General features: G+C 36.9%; 1 protein-coding gene across 1 annotated transcript; it reads left to right on the top strand.

Annotated features, from left to right (window-relative positions):
- Window positions 1-3870: 3870 nt before the first annotated feature.
- On the top strand, window positions 3871-22280 carry prkcha (protein kinase C, eta, a). Its single transcript, XM_079635159.1, has 14 exons — window positions 3871-4821; window positions 10294-10357; window positions 11115-11268; window positions 11732-11766; window positions 11861-11943; window positions 12201-12330; window positions 12449-12582; window positions 13061-13201; window positions 13661-13834; window positions 16201-16355; window positions 17151-17289; window positions 19602-19790; window positions 21320-21466; window positions 21551-22280. Exons 1-14 carry the CDS (start codon window positions 4471-4473, stop codon window positions 21797-21799), a joined length of 2145 nt encoding a protein of 714 aa, XP_079491285.1. The 5' UTR covers window positions 3871-4470; the 3' UTR covers window positions 21800-22280.
- Window positions 22281-23659: the final 1379 nt, after the last annotated feature.

Consider the following 23659-nt stretch of genomic DNA (forward strand, 5'->3'; position numbering starts at 1 on the left):
GAACTGCTTTGTGTGACATATTGCTTGAGTGACATTACCAAAAACGCATGATGAAACCATGGTGTAGTGAGATATAATGGAGATGATATCTGTTTTCAATCCTGATATCAATCCTCTGTTTTATGGTTTGCAGAGGATTGGTGTTCAGGTGAATCTCACAAAAAACACCATGTTTAACAAAAGAAAAATATTTGGCAAAACAGTATTTTCTTTTTGTTTTATTGCAATATTTTGTGTTAGAATTCATATACCAGTAGGGGTAGACAGTTTAGCTTTTGTTTCTTTTTATGATACCTTTTATTCTCAATGGTGGTTGCAGTTAGATTCTCATTACATCAAAAATGCAGTTGATTTAAAAAAAATTAAATTAAATATACACAACAAACATAATGGGTAAATACAATTTAAATCATACATTATTCTATCATTACTTAAATTTATACTTGTATTCTTTTTTTATTTTATAACTATTTCACATAATGTTTATAAGAAATGTCACATTACTTCTTTGTTTCTTCTGTTGTTTTTTCGGGGTGAACTGTTCGACAGGTTTTGTGATTTACCCTTTAACTTTAAATGTGAGTACCTGTGAGTCAATAAATGCATGAGTAAGACATTTTAAAAATCATGTGTGGGCCTTTTGAGTAAACGTGTAAAGAAGAAAAAAAGCCTTTAAAACAGCATTTCATGCTAACTTTCGAATGAGATCCACAGCTCTTGGGTATCATGCAGGAGTTATGTCTCTTTTCAGCCTGAATGCAGTCCTGCAGATTGCTTTACCTTTAGACCGCAATCCATATTCACACACCAGCAGAAACATCTGCTGACTGTTAACCGCTGCCTACTGAAGGTGATTTTGCAGTATGACTGTCTGATTTCTTTTCATGCCGATTGGCCCTTTCATGCTGACATCTGCTTTTCCCCTGGACTTTTTCTTGCATCTCTGTTCTTCTCCTTCCTCCTGAATTGATTTTCATGCTCTATCAGTAACCGTGCTCCCTGTGTCACAGACATTCAGTAAATCATTCTGAAGACTCTGTTAGGAAGAAACAAACACACCCAATCACACTTCTATTGTGAGTCTTATGTGTTCTCTAAGATTCTTCTCCTCTTTTTCGCTCTATCTGCCTTCTAAAACCTCTAATTCTGCTTATGACGCCTGGTCTGAGCTGAGACCATATCACATCTGGAGTTAATTTACCCCCCCATACACACACACTCACACACTGCCCTAAGTTGCACACTTTCTCCTCTGCTTTAAAACACTTCTGTTCTGTCCTCTCTGCTCTCTCTCCCTGTCACTCTTTTTTAACTTGTCTCCCTGAACACTCACTCCATCATTCACTCTCTCTTTCTTTCTCTGATTTTTGTTTTTCTTCTTTTACGCCGCAGCTGTTGCCATTCCCAAACACTGAGTAATAATACCAGCCAGTAAACGCACACTCACACACACTTTGGCCTTTCACCCATAAATACCTCATCCACATCTCTACGAGTCACACGGCCTAACATGGTGTAGCAACAGTTCAATAAATGTAAGCGAAACAGTGTGTGTATAAATGACAGATTTGGGAACTATTTCAAACTCCTGCTATGTGTGAGATTGTACTGTATGGGCGTTGAATGGGATTTGGAGGCTTCGCTGAGTTTGTGTGTGTACATGTGTATATGTGTTTGGTCAGGTATGGTTTATGACTATAACAAAGCTTCAGTGAACAAGTCACAAATGAATACGCTATATCTCAATAAAATTGTGGCAACAGATTACAAGCAATATTATTAATTTAATTTAACAAATTAGAATTGAGTAATAATTCATCAAATTAATTCCTTAAAAGTTAACCATTTAAAATGAGTAAAATGTACAAAAAAATTATTTTTTAAACAAAAATATCTGAATAACAGACAGTAGTCAAAGATAGTTGGATAATTAACTATTAACTTGGATAAAAATAACTTAGATAATTCATGTGGGTGAGATAACATAACATTTTGAGTTTCTGTTGATTAAACCAATCTCCTTCATTGTATTAACTCATTTTTTATTTATTTCAATGAACTCAAAATTTGAAGGCAACCAGGTTACTTTTTTCAAGTTAAACCAACAAATATTTTCCTACAATGTATAAGCTTTTTAATAGCAAATTTAATTGTGACAATTTACCCCATACTGGGACAACAGCTTATTTTAGTAACTAAGATTTCAAGGTATGTGCGTACAATGAAATTATATACAAATCTATAAAACACCAGAGGCACACATATGTCCTATACATTAACTCTGTTCTAAACACATACTCAAGCTCAGGATGAACTGCCTGATTTCAGCAAAATCTCTATGACCAGGGCTGCGTTTCTAATCCTAAATTGATCGAACAATTGCCACCTATTGTACGATCAATTTAGACTTACAATGCTTTTGAGAAACACAGCCCACAACAGTTCTGTTCTTCAATGGCCTAAGTTTAAACTCTCCCACACTGCGCTCTGGGTGAAAAGGCCAGTTCTTTAATGAAGACTCAGGAGGGGGCTAAACCATGAAGACCATTAAAGGTGATTTGGTGCTGAATACCTGTTTTAAGACTGGCTCATTCCACACAAAACTCTAGAGAGAGAAATGCTGAGATGTAAGGGCATGACAGCTGGAACAACAAAGTCAGAGGACTTAACTTATGTAACACTATATGAAGCTGACCATAAAGAAACTGGACATGTTTTTTTGTTAAATACAGGTAGGCCTGATGGTTGAATACTTGAGTATGAGTGTCTCCTGCTGGATATTTCTGGTGCTACACCAGAGTGGATCCACCAGACCTCAGCTTCCCATTGACCGCTTCATCACTGAAGGTGACGGTCTGAGATGAACTCTTATTCTTCACTTCTCTGTTCTCAGACAGCGGACACTAAACAGAGCAGAGAATGCTTGGAGTCTTCCCTTTGAATTTACACCAGCTGAAAAAAAGAGATTTATACATAAAAGGATAGTTCACCCAAAAATGAAAAAATGTTGTCATCATTTAAGAATGTTGGTAACCAGACAGTAGACGGCACCCATTGACTTCCACAGTATTTTGTTCATATGGAATGGAAGTCAATGGGTGCCATCAAGTGCCATGTTGCCATGGTGCGATTGGTCTGGTCACCAACATTCTTCAAAATATCTTTTTTTTTTGTGTTCAACAGAAGAAAGAAACTCATACGGGTTTGGAACAACTTGAGGGTGAGTAAGTAATGACAACATTTTTGGGTGAACTATCCCTTTAATAGACTTTATAGACCTGGACTATAAAAATACACTCAACCCATTTTGTTAATGTAGACAATTCATATTCATTATACAACATGCTGTAGCATAATAATAAGCCTAGCCTGTATATCTAGCATTTAAGCCTTCACAACAAAGGTTTTCAAAATCATGCATGAGAAACATTCTGTAAATGCAGTCAAGTGTATCCAGACATTTGACTTGTAAATACAAGAGGCCTATTGTAACTTTTGATACTAAGATTGCCTACATATTCTGTTATAGCTAGTATTAATTAATTAATTTGTTTGATTAAATTATTTATTAATAAAAATATGATACTATGTTTCAAACTATTTTGTGTGCCTACAAGATAGCCAATAGGCTACCCTTGAGATCAAGTTAACCTTAGTTCCAATATTATTTATTTAATATACAATTGATTATATAGCCTATGTATTCATTTGTTTATTTACAATATCTTCAAATGTCATTTGCATAAAAATAATGATTAATTAGGCTATTTAATATAAAATAACGAATTTAATCCTTTTTACCGTTATTCCTTACGGAACCACTAGGTGCGCGCGTCCGTTAATCAACATAAATCTACATGGGAAAAACCTGCCGAAAGGTGGCGGATGTTTCCAGTTTCCACACGCTCACAATAAAAACAGGTGTGTTTTCTTTTCAACATATTTCCACATGCAGGTACTTTAAAGATGGTGCACCCTTCGTTTAAAGATAAATATCTGGAAAGTTTCTCTTGCAACACCGCTCAGTTTGTCTGCTTAAAATATAGGCTACCCATATAACGTTTATAAGTAAAGACCGCATTACTGTATCTCACACTCGTTTAAGTTCAAACTTCAGCAAATATGGACGGATTGTGATAGTGGCGAGTAGAACTTTACAAAGTCTCGCGTAACGGATAAAACAGTTAGGTTTGAAGTGAGAGAGAGAGCTAGAAAGAAACAGTTATTGTTATGATTGAATCCCCTGAGGGAGACGCGTAATCATGCGTGAACTCCTTCACTTCCCTATTCTGCCCACTCGCTTCAGTCCTTCCGCAAAGCAGGTGTTTCAAACAGCGTCTTGTTTCAGATGCAGAGGCTTTTAACTGATATGCGTTTGCGCATTTACACGTTCCCATTTAAGTCATACAATGTCCAACATTCACTTAGTCAGTTAGGCTTAGATTTGCAAGGCTCTAGTTCAGAGACATCATGAAGTTTAACGGGTATCTGAAGTTGCGCATCGGCGAGGCAGTGGACCTGAAGCCCACGACCACCTCTATGCGACTCGCCGTGATGTTTAACAAGGCGAACCAGACCCTGGACCCGTACATTATCGTAAAAGTGGACGAGTATAAGATCGGACAGACGCACACCAAGCAAAAAACAAACATGCCAACTTATAACGAGGAGTTTTCCGTTAACGTCAACAACGGCAAGCAATTAGAGTTGGCCGTTTTTCACGACGCACCGATCGGATACGATGATTTCGTGGCCAACTGCACCATCCAGTTTGACGATCTGATGAAGACAACGAACAAAGAGGAGTCTTTTGAAGGATGGGTGAGGAATGTTTAACGTATGTCTCCTTCACCTGAGATTTAATTTTCACATGCATGGTATGGACATCTGACACTTTGAATTATGAAAAGTTCAGAACTAATAGGGTGTTTGCTCTGATGGGACAGAGTGAGCAATGGTATTGTGTTTGTAGAAAAGGCATGTTGATACAGCAATAATGCAATTAAGAATGCAATTAATAATGCTAAAAACAAACATCTTTTTATTTATATTTTTTATTCTTTGCTGATCTATACTTAGTTGCACACTAAAGAAAGACATGAGAAAAACATAGTGTTGGATCAAACTGTCAGCATACTAGAATACAAAATGACTGGGGAGTGTTGTATTTTATTTCAACATCTGTAACTGTTTTTTCTTCTTCGTGCTATGCGTTTCTAATTTTGATACAATATTCCCATATTTTCCTACTCTAAATGAAAGAAGTTTAGAAATATACTAATAATTTATTATCAGAATATGGGGTACAAACCAGGTCTTTTGGAACGCTATGTGAAAACATGTTCAAATTGTAGGCCTATGCATTAATTTATTGTGATAATCAAATTTACTTGTTCAATGTAAATATTATGCCATCCCCATATTGTCATTTAGCTAATTTTAAACATTTTGTTTCAAAATGTACATGTATATACGTATTCAAAAGTATATACGTACTCAAAACGTATATGTATACGTAACATTTGGCAGAGCAAAGTACGTTGCGTTCAAGGTATAGTTCGTTGTCAGTTCATGTATTCCCTGGGAATCAAAACACATGACTTTGGCATTATGCTGTACGGTTTGAGGAACAGGAATGCCATGAAATGGTAAACAATTAGGGATTTTAATTCAAAACGGCTATTGAAGCACAAAATGGCAACAGAAACAAATATAGCAATACATAAAACATAATCAACTTATGCCCCCACACTGTTTTAGTTTTAACATGGCTTAGCTTGTTTTGTCAAAGGTAGCCTATACATGGTTTTTGTGCAATCATTGTGCCCTACAGTTGGACCACATTAGAAAGCGTTACAGCCCTCTCTATCTGTGGCTATGATCTTTCTTTTTTGAAATGTTGAGTGAAATGTTGAAATGTTTTTTTTTTAATTCACTTTATTTTATTACAAATGTTTTATGAGATGAAAAGCTTGTGTTCTATGAAATGACATGAGAATCTTCTGATTTAGGTTGGTTCTGTAGCTCATTTCTATTTGGTTAAACGGATGGTGTTGCAGCACTCTCATGGTTTCCCCCTAAACCTCACACTGTTCGTTCTCTTGTATTGTGATGTCTATCTTTGTTTTGTCGTGTCGTATAAACAAAAGAACACCATGCACTACAACAGAGCATAACAAAAAACAAAGATGCACATCACAATATAATCACAAACATAGTCAATATGTTGTTGTTTCTTTGTTTAGTCTCTTTTGCTTTGTGCTGTTGTTTTTCCTCTATGTGAACAGCAGAAGTGCAGAGGTTATTATGAGTGTTATCATCTTCCACCATCAAATGTGGCTTCACACTTACACCCATGTCCGACAATGCATTGCAGACACCGATGTAGCGATGCTGATGCATGATCAGTGGTTACAGTCAGTACAATTTGAATTCTCAGTCTCTGCTGCTAAGACCGGCTGAAACTTCTTTCTCTATGGTTTTAGCATCTTCTGTGGTCTAAACATCACATTTTCCATGTCCACACACCACCCTCAGAGCTAGCTCACGTAGTGAGCGTGTTAACTCCACACTGCTGCTGCCCACTAGGAAAACAGTAGTTGTAAAACACTTAGTGTCAGCATTTCAGTGACCAGGCCAAACATGCACGCACAACACAACACGGCGTGCCTGCACTCAGCAGAAGTGGTGAAAGTCTTCTTCTAACCTTATTAATCAACTGTTAGTTCTCTTTTCCCATAATGCATGCATATGCACAGGAACATTTATTTTTAGAATGACCGATCGTCTTGATTTTACGCGTCCTCCTGACAAATTTGAACATTTGCTCATCTAGTGGACAATAACATGGACATTCACTTTGTAATTAGCATCAGGCTTATTTTAGGTTAAACTTTGAGTACGTTTTAAATTATTAATTTATTTAAAGTGATTGTTTAGAATTAATTTTATGCAATCAGTAATATGAGGTCAAAAACCATTAGGCTATGCATAAACTGGAAATTTAAAATAGTTTTTAGATGTTTTAGATATTGTCACTGCTTGAAATATCATGTAATCCAGTGGATCTCTCCGGTGAACCTTTTTCCACCCCCACAATTTTTTCAATAAAATATTTTAGAGCTTGGCATAACTAGAAAAATATATTTATAACCGAATATTAAGAAATAACTAAGAAATATATTTAAGTCATCTTTAAGGCCCAGATATACTCAAGTCACAGCGTTTTTTATTCTTCATTTTGGGGCGATACACTGTTATCGAACATATATGATGGCGCCCACACTGAGAGCGATTTTTATATGAATATGTAAATGTCTGCTGCGCACTTTCCTCTCTCAATAACAACATAAACGCACAACAAAATTGATAAAACCGCATAAACCGATAAAAGCTTAAAATCAAGCAGCTTTAGGCCTACTATTAAACATGAAAAACAGCGTCGGTGTTATCAGAAGTAGTACAACTTTATTTTCTACTATAAAGCAGCTCTACAATGTGTTCATGTTTTCACTCACGAACATCTGACTTCGACCAACTGAACAGTCCAAATGAACCAGAAAAGATTTCCATGTGAAAGAAGGCGGAGCCTCCTCGTACACCTATTACATAATCGCCACATCATTGGTAGTATGAAGGTGTTTAGCAGCTGGAGCAAACTTTTCTAGAATGTTCGCTTTGGCAAGTTGTTTCGAAATCCAAAAACAAACTCCAAACGAACTTAGATTTCACCTGAAGTATATCGGGGCCTTGAGGCCCCCTTGGAAGTATATTGAGGCCCCCTGGTTGAGAACCACTGATGTAATCCATGCAATATGCAACTAAAATACAAATTTCAATCAAGGTTCAAAACATTTTTTTGTTTTGTTTAAATGTTTAAAATAAGTCAGGAAATGTTAGAATAAGTGTTTCAAAAGTCAAGTCAAGTCACCTTTATTTATATAGCGCTTTTTACAATACAGATTGTATCAAAGCAGCTTCACAGTGATAACATGAAAATAATACAAAAAACAATTTCATCATTGTCCACCTTTAAGGCAGATCTATAATATTGTTGAATATTAAATGTCCTCAACTAAGCAAGCCAGAAGGCAAGGCAACAGCGGCAAGGAACCAAAACTCCATCAGGTGACAGAATGGAGAAAAAAACCTTGGGAGAACCCAGGCTCAGTCGGGGGTCAGTTCTCCTCTGGCCAATGAGTGAACAGTGGATGATTATGATTCAGTAGCATTACAGGTCAGGAGTTCAGAATGAATCAGAGTATTCCGGGAAAAAATGGGAGTGGGCTGGGGTGTTGGTATTCAGTTTACAGTAATGAAAGTGTACGCTACCATTCAAAAGTTTGGCATCAGTACGATTTTATTCAAATAAATTAATACTTTTATTCAGCAAGGATCCATTAAACTGATCAGAAGTGTCAGTAAAGACTATCACATTGTTAGAAAATAATTTAAAATAAACGCGGTTCTTTTGAACTTTCTATTCATCAAAGAATCCTGAAAAAATTGTGGTTTCCTCAAAAATATTACGCTGTTTTCAACATTGATCATAATAAGAAATGTTTCTGAGGCTGTTTTTACAGTATATCTAATCAAATAAATGCAGCCTTGGTGAGCGTAAGAGGCTCTTACCGACCCCAAACTTTTGAACTTTAGTGTGTGAGCAGTATCTATTGTGTTTCACATGCAGTGCAGTCATCCTCAGTCCTGCAGATCACATAACCACTAATTAATGATACTACACTTTCATTCTGTCTGGGCTATGGGATTTTTCATTTTGCCGCCAAGGTTAAGTCTCCTATTCCTGTGTGTATTTGTGTTTGTGTAAAGCCTCAGGCTTTTGGGACAAATGGTATGCAGTGAAACCTGCAGTTCAATACACTACACACAAGTAAGTGTATTAGTGTGTGTGTGTGTGTTAGCTTATATGGGAACTGCCTTTAGGAATCAGTTTCTGTTATGCAATTTTATCAGTCAGTGAAACTAGCATTGCATTTTTTTTTTTACAAAATGGAAGTTATGTAGTTTAGAGAGTCTCTCCTTCCACAGTCCGTGTGATTGTCTGCTTTCAGTTCTGACCAAATGAAAGGAAGTATGTGTTTGTGGTGGGGAAAATATGATTCAATTGAACTCAAATGAAAGTTGCTAAAGCAAAAAAAGTAAAAAAAAAAAAGGTACAACTAAATAATTGTGAAAGAGACACAGAAGAAAGTGTTTAGCAGAGCTTTTTATGGCTACCTATGCATCACAATATTCTTTAAACTGTTTTTATTTCAGCAGTTTTGCTAAATAACAGCAGATGTATATTTCGACCACCACCACCCCTTCAACCACACAGTCTTCCTAAGACGTCAGCAAACATGATGTCCGCAAACAGAAACACACAAAATGAGTGATAGGTAAAGAGCTTTTCTGATTGGCTAAAAATTCCATTTTTAGTTTTCATCATTTAATCAAATATTTTATATTTCCTACTTATTTTATCTGCAAATGTACAATAAAATAGTTTATGCTGACCAGAAAAATGAAAACCAGAAAATCTGAATAAATGGAGTTTTGCATATATTAACATAGATCTTCTATAAATAAGTAGTTTTGTCTGCAACATTTATTTTACCAATGACTCCATCAAACACACACACACACACACACAAGCACATTGGGTTTAGTTTTGTATCACACGCAGGTCTACACATGCTCACAAAATTGGTTTTCTACAGACTTGAGTTTACCACAGGCTCATGAACGCCCCCCTTACCTCTCGCTGTCTCTTTCCATTTCTGGGGTTGTCTTTCCGTTTATCTTTTCTCTTTTTTGCTCTACAGTAAACTGAAGTCCAGCTCTATTACATTTTCGGTGGGGTAAAAAAAAGTGTAACACTGTGTATCAGTGTGAGTTCTTGGGATTCCTCAATCCTGGAAAGGGGGGAGGGCTGTGAAAATGGTGTAAAATATTACAATCTTAAAAGGTCCTAAAGTAATTGGAATTTAGTCATTGAATATAATGTTTTAATAAATAGTTATTTGTCAAGAAATTACTCTTACAGTCACAAATAACTGTAAAACTCTAAATGTATTGGTCAGAAAGCCTTTTTAAAGAATCTAAATTATAAGTTTAACATTTTTGTCTCTGCATACCTTCACTTGTGTTATTTCTCATTTTGATCACTTTACCATTATTATTATTTTTAAATATACTTAATGTAAATAGTTAATGTAAGAATAACTTATTTAGTATTCAACATCTAAAGTTATATTTATTTTAATTACATCAATTTCTGTTTTTGTGTTGCAGGTTGACCTTGAACCCGAGGGCAAGGTCTACATCCTGGTTACTCTCACAGGGTCATTTATAGAAGGTAAGCCCCTCCTCTCTCATTTGCATAGCACCTCATTTCTGTCTCTGTCTCTCTTTCTTTTAAATTACTTTATGCAGAAGTAGAACTTTTACTGAGTGTCATTTAAAAACATCGATTCGACAGTCAGTCTGGCTTTGTTTGGACGGGAAGATAGAGGCATACCGAGAACACACAGGGTCGGTTTCATATAGCCTCTGATGGAGTAAAATGAAATATAAAAATCTTCTTGATAAAATGCACTGTCTAGGGCAGGCCATGATAATGGACACACACACACACACACACACACACACACACACACACACACACGCGCGCGCGCACGCACACGCACACACACACACAGGAATCCTAATTTCCTCTCCTTGCTGTTGAGATATCGGTTCACTAACTGTTAAACTGCTACCAGACTTGTCAACACATGTTAGTGGTGCTCTAAGACACACAAAGCCAACTTCAGTCACAGTTATTTTAAATCGACATCTGTCAGAGCATCTTGTGCATGAAGTGTACGCTATGTGTGAATTGCACACACTGTGCAGGAGGGTGTAAAGCTGGCTTCCTTTTAAAGGCCTGTGGTTAGGCCTGCGGAGAAGAGACTAGACCTAATAATACCAGTCAACTAGGGGCCCGTAATCTGATGTTCTTCCCCCTCACACACTCAAAAGAATGTTACATGGCATTACAGGAAATGCCTACATATTCTAAAAAGATCATGAATCATGAAGTAATAATTTTTTTTCTGTATCTCTGTGTTTAGATGACACTGGAGGAAATGCACGTACCTATAAGGAATTTAATCGAAAACGGCAGCAGGCAGTTCGAAGGAAAATTCACCAAGTTAACGGGCACAAGTTCATGTCGACCTTCTTAAAGCAACCAACATTCTGCTTCCACTGCAAAGAATTTATATGGTAGTGCACCTAACACGTTCATCTTTTTTTTAACACTTTTTTTTGTGAGTTTTTAAATTGTAAGATTTGATAGCAGCATTATTTAAATGAGAAATTGTGCATTTTTGATGGAGCTTCTGCGCTGACTTTAGTGGGGACATCTGTGTAATTCTGCAGGATGATTTTAAACGCTAAGAATGCATACCCCTGAGAATGCTAAACTTTTACTTTTCATAATCAAATCAGCTAAAATATTTAATAAACAAACACACTGGGTTCCTACAAATGAGTTATTTGTATGGCTTTTCTATACAAACAATGATTATTATTATTATAAAAAATACTTAATTAAAACTCAAGAATTTAAATGGGGTTTGTTATGTTAAAAAAGTGTTTTACAGGGAAGTTTGTGTACGAATGCTTAATGTGTGAGTGACTGCACAAACTTTTCACAAACGTTATCTGTGTTTTCTTCGTGCTCCAGGGGTGTTTTTGGAAAACAGGGCTACCAATGTCAAGGTGTGTAGACACTCTGTTTCTATATTAATTAATATTACCTGTGTTTAAATTGATTGTAATGCATGTTATAATCAGCTGTGTGTTTGTGTGTTAGTGTGCACCTGTGTGGTACACAAGCGATGCCATCAGTTTGTGGTTACGGTTTGTCCACGCATGAAGAAACCTGCCAAGGAACAGGTAACACGCAACCCTAACCCTAAAATACTTATGTGGTCCTTTTTTTGTGTGTGTGTGTATTTTCTCAGGATGGTTTGATCTGGTTTTGCTTTTTATCAGTGGACAGTTTTTCTTAAAATTACAGAGAAACACACATAATGTTGAAAAAAATGACAACTGGCTGTGTCCTGATAAACAGATGCAATTTCTCCACTTTCTAGTCAGGAGAAGAATTGCTGAAATGTATAATTTTATGCATTTGTTCCTTTTCATTACAGCCTACAAATCAGGGTTTCAGTATAAACATTCCCCATAAGTTCAACATCCACAATTATAAGGTTCCTACCTTCTGTGACCACTGTGGCTCTTTGCTGTGGGGCCTCGTACGGCAAGGATTGCACTGCAAAAGTACTAATTTCTTTCTTTTTTTTTGTCACCACCCCTTGTTCCTCAGAAATCCATCCATAAGTCTTAATCATACTGTTTTGTGATGCTTATCTTGTGTGTTGTGTTTTTACATCTGCAGTTTGTAAAATGAACGTCCATATCCGCTGTAAGGGAAATGTTGCGCCAAATTGTGGAGTCAACAATGTAGAACTGGCCAATAAACTGGCAGAAATGGGCCTTCAGCCAGGAGGAATGACCAAACGCAACTCCATGGTACATTAAATATACACATGTGCTTACAATGTTTTAGAAAGTGAAATATGTGATCTGTCTGTCTGTGTGAATCTCTCTATTTAAGTTTATTGTGCTTTATTGACATCACACATACTGTAACACATTTCACATGTGAAAATAGGGTTAAAACTTTAAGGAAGTAAACAAAGAAACTAAGGGAAGTAGCATAAGTCAAGTCAAGTCAAGAATATTTGTATAGCGCTTTTCACAATACAGATTGTATCAAAGCAGCTTCACAGTATTAAATTAAAATAATAATAAAACGTCCATGTTTGGTAATGCTAATCAATAGTATTATTGATTGATTCATTAAATTGAACATCCCCACCTGAGCAAGCCAAAGGCAACATAAGACCATCAGCAGAATAATAGTTAAAGAAAATACCTGCCACTGAACAAGTAATAATCTAATGAAGACTATAAGAAAAAAAATCACTCGTTTTATCTCTTTTTTAAGGCCCTCACAGGTATGGACACTCAGTTCCGGACGTTGAGTGTGAGAGGAGATCGAGGGGAATCTAAAAAAGAGCAGAGTTGGAAACTGGGAATCTCGAACTTCACGCTTCTGCAGGTGTTGGGGAAAGGCAGCTTTGGCAAGGTCTGTGCTCAAGTTAATGTAGCACAATGTTTGCAGACTATTTGTTACAGAAAGTATTCACACGATTCCAGTGTGGTTGTGTGTTCTTGTTACAAATGATTCCAATGTGAATTTTTTTTTTTGTCCTTATCTGAAATTACATGCTAAAGTGCACCTGCTTAAAAACGATAATATACTACTAATATATGCCAATATTACTCAATATATATATATTTTTTATTTCTTAGTTTTTCCAGTTTACAGAAAAAATGAAATTCTCTGAAAAAACATTAAATCATTGAAGTGCTAATTACTTCTAAACAGTGTAATATGCCTCAGTGGGCTGTGCTTTCTCATATTAAATGTTAATTTAATAATCATATTAATATTTGTTTTTTGTTCCAAAAATGCCCTTACAAATTAAAGGAAAGATACCCCACATGCTTTTAAGTCATGCTGTTTATGCGGTGTGTTAAATAGGTGATGCTGGTCCGATTGAACGATTCAGATCAAGTGTTTGCAGTGAAGGTCTTGAAGAAAGACATCATACTGCAGGATGATGATGTGGAGTGCACCATGACAGAAAAACGAGTGTTATCCCTCGCTTACACTCATCCTTACCTCACTCAGCTCTTCTGCTGCTTCCAGACACCGGTGAGAGCACACACACACGTACATGTAAACATACCGTATTATGTTCTCTAAATAAGAGCATGTAGTTTTCCACATCACCTGTAGGTGGCAGTAGAGGACTAAGCACAGGTCAATAATTGTCATCAATTTGTTTTGATCTGGGTTATATTCTATATTGCATTTTCCGTGTATATGTAGTTTCCCTTTTTGGTATGGTGTGAGAGGATAATCTGCTTGCATGTTTAGCTTGAAGCCTGTAGAATAATTCAGAGGTCCCCTAACATAGTTTTTAAAGCTTTTACCATAAATCAGACCCACTTAAAATTATATACACGAGTATCATTTGTTTACAGTGTTGCATTTGCTTACTCTACCTTAAGTGTACACAAGGTTTTAACAAATGTGTGAATTTGTTAAACACACACACACACACACACACACACACACACACACACACACACACACACACACACACACACACACACACACACACACACACACACACACACACACACACACACACACACTGATTGCAAAAGGATTTAAAGACAGACTTCATGTTCATTCCAGCAGAACAGATCTGACATGATGACCTCTCAGGATTTATTACTGCAGAGTTCACGTGAACATGGATGTACAGGATCATCCTCAAGGTCTTGCTGATGTGTGTACAGTGTAATTGTAATGAGTAAAGGATTTTATGAACCGGTTTTTCTCTGCTCCTTCACAGCCCTGACACATACAATCAATCTAATAAACCTCCACACGTGAGCGACATACAAAGCGCACGCATGACCCTCTGGGGTCAGGTTAAATGAGATAGCAATGCAATGTGGCTGTAAAAATCGATGATCTCTGAGGGCCTGCGATGTGTGGGACTGCTTCACAGTGTTTGTGTGCGTCTGTGTTTGTTAATGCGTTGGGTTTTGTCATTAGTGGATGTGCCATGTCGTTTTGCTAGTCTAAATCTGGTCCACTTTGCATATTCACTTAGACAGGAAGTAAACGTCTGACTGATGAAAAGCAGCCAACCACAGTCAGTTAAAGGGTTAGAGTAATCCATGTGACTCCAGTGGTTTAACCTTAATTTAATGAAGGCAACGCAAGTGCTTTGTTTGCGCCAAAAAACAACACAATTTACCACTTTATTTACAAGATATTAATCTCCGACGCACATTCACGCTACGCCTGCTTTCACATCAACATAACAAAACGCATGCATTGTGGTGCTGTCGTGAATGCACGATTAATATCTTGTAAATAAAGTGGTAAATTGTGTTTTGTTTTGTGCAACAAAGTACAACAAAAGTCTTATGGGAACGACATGAGGGTGAGTTATTAATGACAGAATTTTCATTTTTGGGTGAATTAACCCTTTAAGGTTTTATGTGTGATTTAGGGGAGGATACATTTGAAATGGACAGATTGGTATCATTAATAGATTAGTATGGAAAAGCACCGGTCTCTGAACAATTGTACAGAAACGCAAAAGGTCCAAATCAGTCCAAAAGGTGTAAATACCCATCTACCTTTTTAATATTGCACTTGGCATAGAAATCTTAACACTTTTATTGATTAAAAAAATATGACAAATTGGAAATTCAGCTAAATTGTCTAAATAATTTATCATTGTATAATAATTATAATATGAATTAAAAACAGTATTAAAATTCCTTTTCTTTAAAAAGGATTTAGCATGTTACATGAAATGATAAAAAATGTGAGATGTATTTTGCAAAAATTAAATAACAATCCAGAAAAATGTTACCCTGGTGGGGTTCTTGTCCCAGTGTTTTTGGGAAAAAATGGCCCTTTTCATAATTTACAATCTTATTATCATAATTTATGATAATAGCATTTTGGACTATGTATCATTATCATCCTGTACATGCTAAAGTCATATCTATGGTCAGTTTCGCAGTAAAACTTCTCGCATCTTACCCTACTGATTATTTCACAAACTGGAATGATTTCTTTTCGCAAGTGCTTTCCAGTTTTGTATGCAACATGCATCATATGGTCAGTAAACGGACTGTGGGTGGTCCCTGGGTGTGCGGTCTGAGTTCGATATATATAGGCTGTACTGAGCTCAAGCATGCTGTCAATTCAAACTTATGATGCTTTTCATTTTAGATCACCTTCCAACCCTCATAATCCCCAAATCCTGTGTTTCCTGCAGTCTTCTTTGCTGAACAACAGTATTTATGTTTCTGCTTCATCTTGCTCTCCCATGAATCTTCTAATGGCTCTGACATGCTGGGTTAACCGTCTGGTTGCTTTAAAAACTGAACTAAGAAGCTGGATTTCCCGATGTTGTAGGTGGTAATCTAGTGTTTATTGTTGTTTTATAGCTGAACCTTAATCTTAATTTCTTAATCCTTTCACAGGACCGTCTGTTTTTTGTAATGGAGTTTGTGAATGGAGGAGATCTGATGTTTCATATTCAGAAATCCAGAAAGTTTGAGGAGAACCGAGCCCGATTCTACACAGCGGAGATCACGTCCGCTCTCATTTTCCTTCACAGCAAGGGGATTATATACAGGTCAGACACACAGAAATGCACTCAAAGCTGAAATTAAAAGGATATTTCATCCAAACGGACAATCCTGACATCATTTACTCACCGCCATGATGTTCCAAACACTTTCTTCAGTGGAACACAAAAGGTAAAGTTTAGTTGAATGTTCAAGCTGCCCTTTTCCAAACTACCGCTGTCCCTGATCAACATTCATTCATCTTTTGTGTTCTATGGAAGAAAGAAAGACAAATGAGTTTTTGGAACTGCACGAGGGTAAGGAAATGATGACACAAATTTAGTTTCTCGGTTGAACTATCCTGTTCTGTGAGTTCTCTGAAATTCCACTTCCTTTTTAAATTCCACTTCTGTCTCCTCTGAGGTTCATTACCATTATGAGACAAATGTTTACCTCGGCGTTTCCTTTATTACAAACCTTTATCCACATGGACCTTTAAATATGTAGTGCTTTACTGCTTTGACTGGGAAACGGCACCGGCACTGACGCAGAGAGCAAAATATGAGTTGGCTTACAAAGCAAATGGCAAAATATCAGCGCTCATGCAGTTACTGTGGACTGAATATGAATTTATGATAAAGTATAAACATTATTTTGAATGTATGTGTATGTGTGAGGTAAATTACTATTTTGACATGAAGTGCCATTTGTAATTTATCTTTAAGAAGGAAGTGATTTACCAAGTCATTTTCATGCAGTGGTTTACCAAGTACACAAACATATTAGCATATAACATTTCTCTCTCTCTGCCATAATGGTCTGAATCTGGGCATATTGTTATATGTGTTTGTGTATTATTTCAGGGATCTGAAGTTGGATAATGTTCTGCTGGATAAGGATGGCCATTGTAAGCTGGCTGATTTTGGCATGTGTAAGGAGGGAATGTTTGAGGGTGTTGTCACGGGTACCTTCTGTGGAACTCCAGATTACATTGCTCCAGAGGTGATTCAAACACTCCATGCACACAAAATTATGCATCACAGAATTCTAGCATAATCAGAATGACTTAAAGAATCAGATGCCAAGTCAGAGATTCTGCTCAGAGCTGTTCACATTCATTTCTATGGCAACACACATAACGCAAATATGGATCCTTTTTGGGCTTTGATGTTAACACATTTTTTTTAATATTACAAATAATGAATACATTAATTCAGTGTTGCTATCGTTTACTAACACAAATAAAAAAAATATTTTCTGAAATAAGATAATACATTTATTATTAGATGAAACTTTTACATTATTTATTGCCAAAGCATAGTATATATATATATATATAATGTCATTGTAATATAAAAAATGACAGAGTACATAACAAAATGACTAAAACTAAAATGAAACTAGAAATATACAGTCATGGCCAAAATTGTTGGCACCCCTGGTAAATATGATCAAAACTGGCTGTAAAAAATAAATCTGCATTGTTTATCCTTTTGATCTTTCATTAAAAAAAATGCCAAAATTCTAACCTTTCATTGAAGCAAGAGAATTGAAAGTGGGGCTAAATCACATTATGAAATAAATGTTTTTCTCCAAAACATGTTGGCCACAATTATTGGCACCCTTTTATTAAATACTTTTTGCAACCTCCTTTTGCCAAGATAACAGCTCTGAGTTTTCTCCTATAATGCCTGATGAGTTTGGAGAACACCTGACAAGCGATCAGAGACCATTCCTCCACACAGAATCTCTCCAGATCCTTCAGATTCCCAGATCCATGATGGTGATTCTTCTCTTCAGTTCAGCCCACTCATTTTCTATAGGGTTCAGGCCAGGGACTGGGATGGCCATTGCAGATCTTGGTTTTGTGCTCAGTGACCCAATTTTGTTTTGATTTTGATATTTGTTTTTGGATCACTGTCCTGTTGGAAGATCCAAACATGGCCCGTTATAAGATTTCTAGCCCCGGCTGTTAGGTTTCGATTTTTTATCTGTTGGTATTTGATCCAATCCATGATGCCATGTATCTGAACAAGATGTCCAGGACCTCTGGCAGAAAATTAGGCCCACAGCAGTAAAGATACAGCAGAGTATTTCATTTTACACATGGGGTACTTTTTTATCCCTGTGTGCACCAAACCCATCTTAAGTGTTTGCTGCCAAAAAAAGCTATTTTTTTGTTTCATCTGACCATAGAACCCGTCCCGTTTGAAGTGCCAGTCGTGTCAGGTACTTTTCAAACGTTCTATGGACAGAGGAACCAAAAATATATATTTTTTGGCAGCAAACACTTAAGATGGGTTTGGTGCACACAGGGATAAAAAAGTACCCCATGTGTAAAATGAAATACTCTGCTGTATCTTTACTGCTGTGGGCCTAATTTTCTGCCAGAGGTCCTGGTCATCTTGTTCAGATACATGGCATCATGGATTGGATCAAATACCAACAGATAAAAAATCGAAACCTAACAGACTGTGCTAGAAATCTTATAACGGGCCATGTTTGGAATAAAAAATATTTATAAAAAATATTTATAAATACTAGTATATAAATACAAATAAAATAACACTGTTAATTTATGTCTGTGTTCTTCCAAAATATATATTATAATACACTCACCGGCCACTTTATTAGAAGATGGGTCCACTGTGGTCATAAAGGGATGATCTGTCAGCTCTTCACAGCTGACAGGAGTGTCACCCAGGGTGTCTTCTCTTGCTGTAGCCCGTCTGCTTCAAGGTTTGACGTGCTGTACGTTCAGAGATGCTTTTCTGCAGACCTTTGTTGTAACTGGTGGTTATTTGAGTTACTGTTGCCTTTCTATCAGCTCAAACCAGTCTGGCCATTCTCCTCTGACCTCTGGCATCAACAAGGCATTTTTGCCCACAGAACTGCCACTTAATGGATTTTTTCTCTTTTTCAGACCATTCTCTATAAACCCTAGAGATGGTTGTGCATACAAATCTTAGTAGATCAGCAGTTTCTGAAATACTCAGACCAGCCGTCTGGCACCAGCAATCCTGGCATGTTCAAAGCCCCTTAAATCACCTTTCTTCCCCATTCTGATGCACATTCATCTTGACCATGTCTACTTGCCTAAATGCATTGAGTTGAATAATATAATATATAATATAATATAATATAATATAATATATAATTCACAGGTATTGTAGATTGTATGCTTCTATTTGTGTCTATCTTTTTGGTGAAGATGTACAGAAATGTGTGATCAAGGTGTGTGTGTGAGAAATAGAGTGAAAGAGATGGTAGGATGTCGTAAATGTATTAAATGTGATTTTCATATGGTCCTATAGATCCTTCAGGAGATGCTGTACGGGCCGTCGGTTGATTGGTGGGCTCTCGGTGTGCTTCTGTATGAGATGCTATCTGGACATGCCCCCTTTGAGGCTGAGAATGAGGATGACCTTTTTGAGTCCATCCTGACCGAAGAGATCATCTATGCGTCCTGGCTCGGCACAAATGCCGTGGACATACTGAAAGGGGTGAGCTGCTCAGCGTTCGCTTAAGAGTCCTGGAGTCATACAGACATGAATTGCCTTGAACGGAGCAGTGTCTGCTTAAATGTCCTGATTGGTGGGAGGCATATGGTGTGAATGAAACTGTCAGTTCATGCAACAATGAACATCAGTAAACAGTAAATACCTCCCATCTGATCTCTCTCTGTTCCTCATGCTCTTTCCCTCTCTTACATAACTATATTTAGCCTCGATCCACAATCCACTGCTCTCACATGACTAGCTAAAAATAAAGACTCTTCACATCAAATATACACAGGCACACAACCCCCCTTCTCTCACTCTATAGTGTTTGCTCTCACTGTGAAGCATAGTACCAGTAGTATTGCTGGGGATGATTTTTTGAATTATTGAAGGACCAATAAATTCCCAGTTGAATCTGGAAATTCTGCAGCAGAATGTCACGATATTTGACTGGAATGAAAAGTACTGAAAACCTGGGTCATTCAACATGACATTGACTTACAAGAGTCAAAGAATAGATCAATAGAGGGGATAAAAAGCGTTCTATTTATGGAATGGCAGACCTCAGTCCTGTTGCACTGCTGTGCTGTTATCTGATGTAGACGGCCCAGAAAAACACATGAACCTTTGTAAGAAACAATGGACAAAATATAATATAGGATATATATATATATATATATATATATATATATATATATATATATACACACATGTTTTTTTTATTTTTATTATATATATTTTACTTTATTTTATTGGATATTAATATTATAAATTTTGATATTGGATATTAAATTATGCATGCTCATTTTCCCTATATTTTTACATTGAGATTTCCTTTGCTGTCATCTAACGCTCACCAAAAATTAATCTTATAAACCCTAATAACTTAGTAATGCTGTTAAATGTAATCTTTAGTAGATCAAAATGAAGCATTTTTTAAATGCGCATAATGCCTAAATTCACATTTTAGTATTTTATTCATTTAGACAAAATAGTATAGAATTTTTATATTGGCTATATATTATTTTTTGTAAAACTGGATGATCCCTCTGAACAATGTTGTTCAATGTCCCTCTGAGTCAATGACGTATGGTACTCAGCTGCACTTCCTAATGGGTGTCAGATTTACCCGAAGTGTGTGTGTGTGTGTGTGTGTGTTTTAGACGACCATAGAAGTAGGTCCGGAGTTGATTTGATTTAATCTGATTTGGTTATATTTGATAGCACACATTGATACTCTAGACACAACCTCCCACAAGTGATTGTGTGTTGTTATATACACATTCTCGTAGGAGTTGAGTCTGATACTGATACTGTAGGTTTAATCTTACTTTGGAGATTTGATAGGATTCACAGCATTCATTAGCTTTGGGAACTCTCTTTTTCTTTTTTTCTTTTTACTAGTGATTTTGTTTTTTGAAACCTAAACTGAAATATACAGTATCTGGTGTGCATTGGGTTTCACATTTAAAGTAGATGCACGTTTTACAGATATATGCATGATGACAATTTTTCGGATTTATTTTGCCCAGTTTCTGACAAAGAATCCATCCCGTCGTCTGGGGTGTGTGGCTGCAGAGGGTGGAGAGACTACTGTAACCAGTCATCCATTTTTTACTGGCATTGACTGGGACAAACTGAACCGGCGAGAGCTTGACCCTCCCTTCAAACCCAGAATTGTGAGTGAAAAATTAATAATTATAATATACTGTAAAAGTAAATGCAGATTTATAATTTTATATTTTAAAATCTAAAATCCCCAGAAAACTGCAGAAGATGTGAATAATTTTGATCCAGACTTCACTCATGAGGATCCTACTCTTACGCCCATTGATGATGACATCATCCCATCCATCAACCAGGATGAGTTCCGTGACTTTTCCTTTACCTCTTCTGAACTCTTGAATGCTGTTTCGGAGATGCAAAGTAGAGCCGAAGAAACGTGCGATGTCATAAAGAAGGAACAGAATGCTGGAGAATTCTCTGATGTGATAGAACCAAATGAATTTTGACATTGTAATCTTGCAAGAGCAGCCTTAAGGAACATTTGGATACGAGTTTAGTGAAACTTGGCCTATGCTTTAGCACAACAGTTTAATTGTCTTTGTGTCAGATGCATAGTGAGTGATACGCAAAGATCTCCATGAGACGCTCTATAACCAGAAGACACCGGTTTACACCGATCCGAACATAAACTGGTCCGTATCTAATAGTGCTCATATCTACATGTTTAGGAAATTTGATTTGATCCCCTGATGCACTTACTGTCTCTAACACCCATCTGTCAGAAGCATCACTAATTCTGTCAGAATTGTTCTGTTGTCAAGAAACCAGACTCAATATCAGACTCATGAGAATGTATTTCAAACGGAAACTCTATTACTGTCTATTAGTTTGTTTGTGTGCTATTACGGCTAAGGTCAGAATTTCACCCATGATTCACTCCAGCATCTGTAGATGTATTTTATTGTTGATAAAGGTTACAGTATTGAGTTCTCTTAGACCCTTTGTCTGTGACTCCATCAGAAGGCATCTCCTTTCTGTTGTTCTGAGGGGTTAAAGGTGAACACACTCGGGTGAAACGTTGACCATTTTCAATTTTTTATATTGAGGCCAGTGGCACTTCCTCATCATTCTTTAATGTTGTTTATTTGGACCTTCTCATTCCGAGCAGAGCAAAATATCTATTGGCATTTGCTATCATGTCTCAGCATATTTCCCACTGATTTCCCATTATTACTTTTTGTGCAGTAGTTTCAGTTGTGAAAACAATCTGTAAGAAAGCGCAAAAAACATTGTAATCACCATCAAATACATTCAAAATATTCTTACTAAAAACAAAACAAAAAAACACATAAACAACCCTAAGACCCTAATTTATTTTCATGTTTTTTTTTTAGACGCACTCTCTTGGCAGTTTGTAGCTACAGTAATTGAATTCTACTTGCGCCCAACTGATGGTTAGATGTAGAGGTGCATGCTTTTTTCTTTTCTTCGAACGTTTCCATATGAATCACATAGTATGAATTTATACAAAATCGCCACCTCGTCAGTAAAGTCCCCAAGTCCCCGACAGTAAATTGATGCCTCGTTCTATTTATGACGTAATCTACACGCTTGCGTTACCTCTGACACGAAGGACAAATGGATTTTCAACGGTTGCATTGACAGCAGTGCAGGCACAATATCAGACTGGGAGACCAGCTAAGATCAAGAAACCGACTCAGGCTGCTTTAAGCAGGTTTTTTTTCATGAGGGAAAGGGAGGGTGATGCCACAGCTTGCGTTAAATCAAACAAGAAAGAGTATTATGGTTGGTTGCTGATGGGTTGCTTGCAAGAATGAGTCAAGCTATGAGGAAAACATTAACCTAATGAGAATAGTAATGAGTATATTGAGTATTCCCTGAACATTTTCTATGTTCCACTACCTCAGTAAAAACCACCGTGACTGTATAAGACAGAACGGTTGATTTTTGCCATATCATGCTTACACCGTTTTGCTAGCGAATGGAGCCAAATAAAGATTAACAACAGATCTCTGATCTTGAGTGAGAAAAACATTGGAGATGTCATGGGAGATCCCATTAAGCAACTTGCCCTTACAAGTCTGGCCCAGCCCCAATTACACTAGAGGGTTTCCTGGAGAATCAACGTCAGCAGCCCACTTTCCTGTGGGAGACTACAACCCTGAAAACCAAGAAACAGCGCTGACTTATGTGCGTAGAGCCATTTACAGTCAATTACAGGCAATGTGGGGGTAGGCAGACACGGAAATCCTTATATGGTCAAGGACACTCTTGTGGTGCTTGAAGGACTCTTCTTATAACGGCCTACACACAGGAGTTTACTGATCCTTTAATGCAAGTTAGCA

This window comes from Phoxinus phoxinus, assembly GCF_949152265.1.
Source record: "Phoxinus phoxinus genome assembly, chromosome: 14".
In the NCBI taxonomy this organism is placed as follows: domain Eukaryota; kingdom Metazoa; phylum Chordata; class Actinopteri; order Cypriniformes; family Leuciscidae; genus Phoxinus; species Phoxinus phoxinus.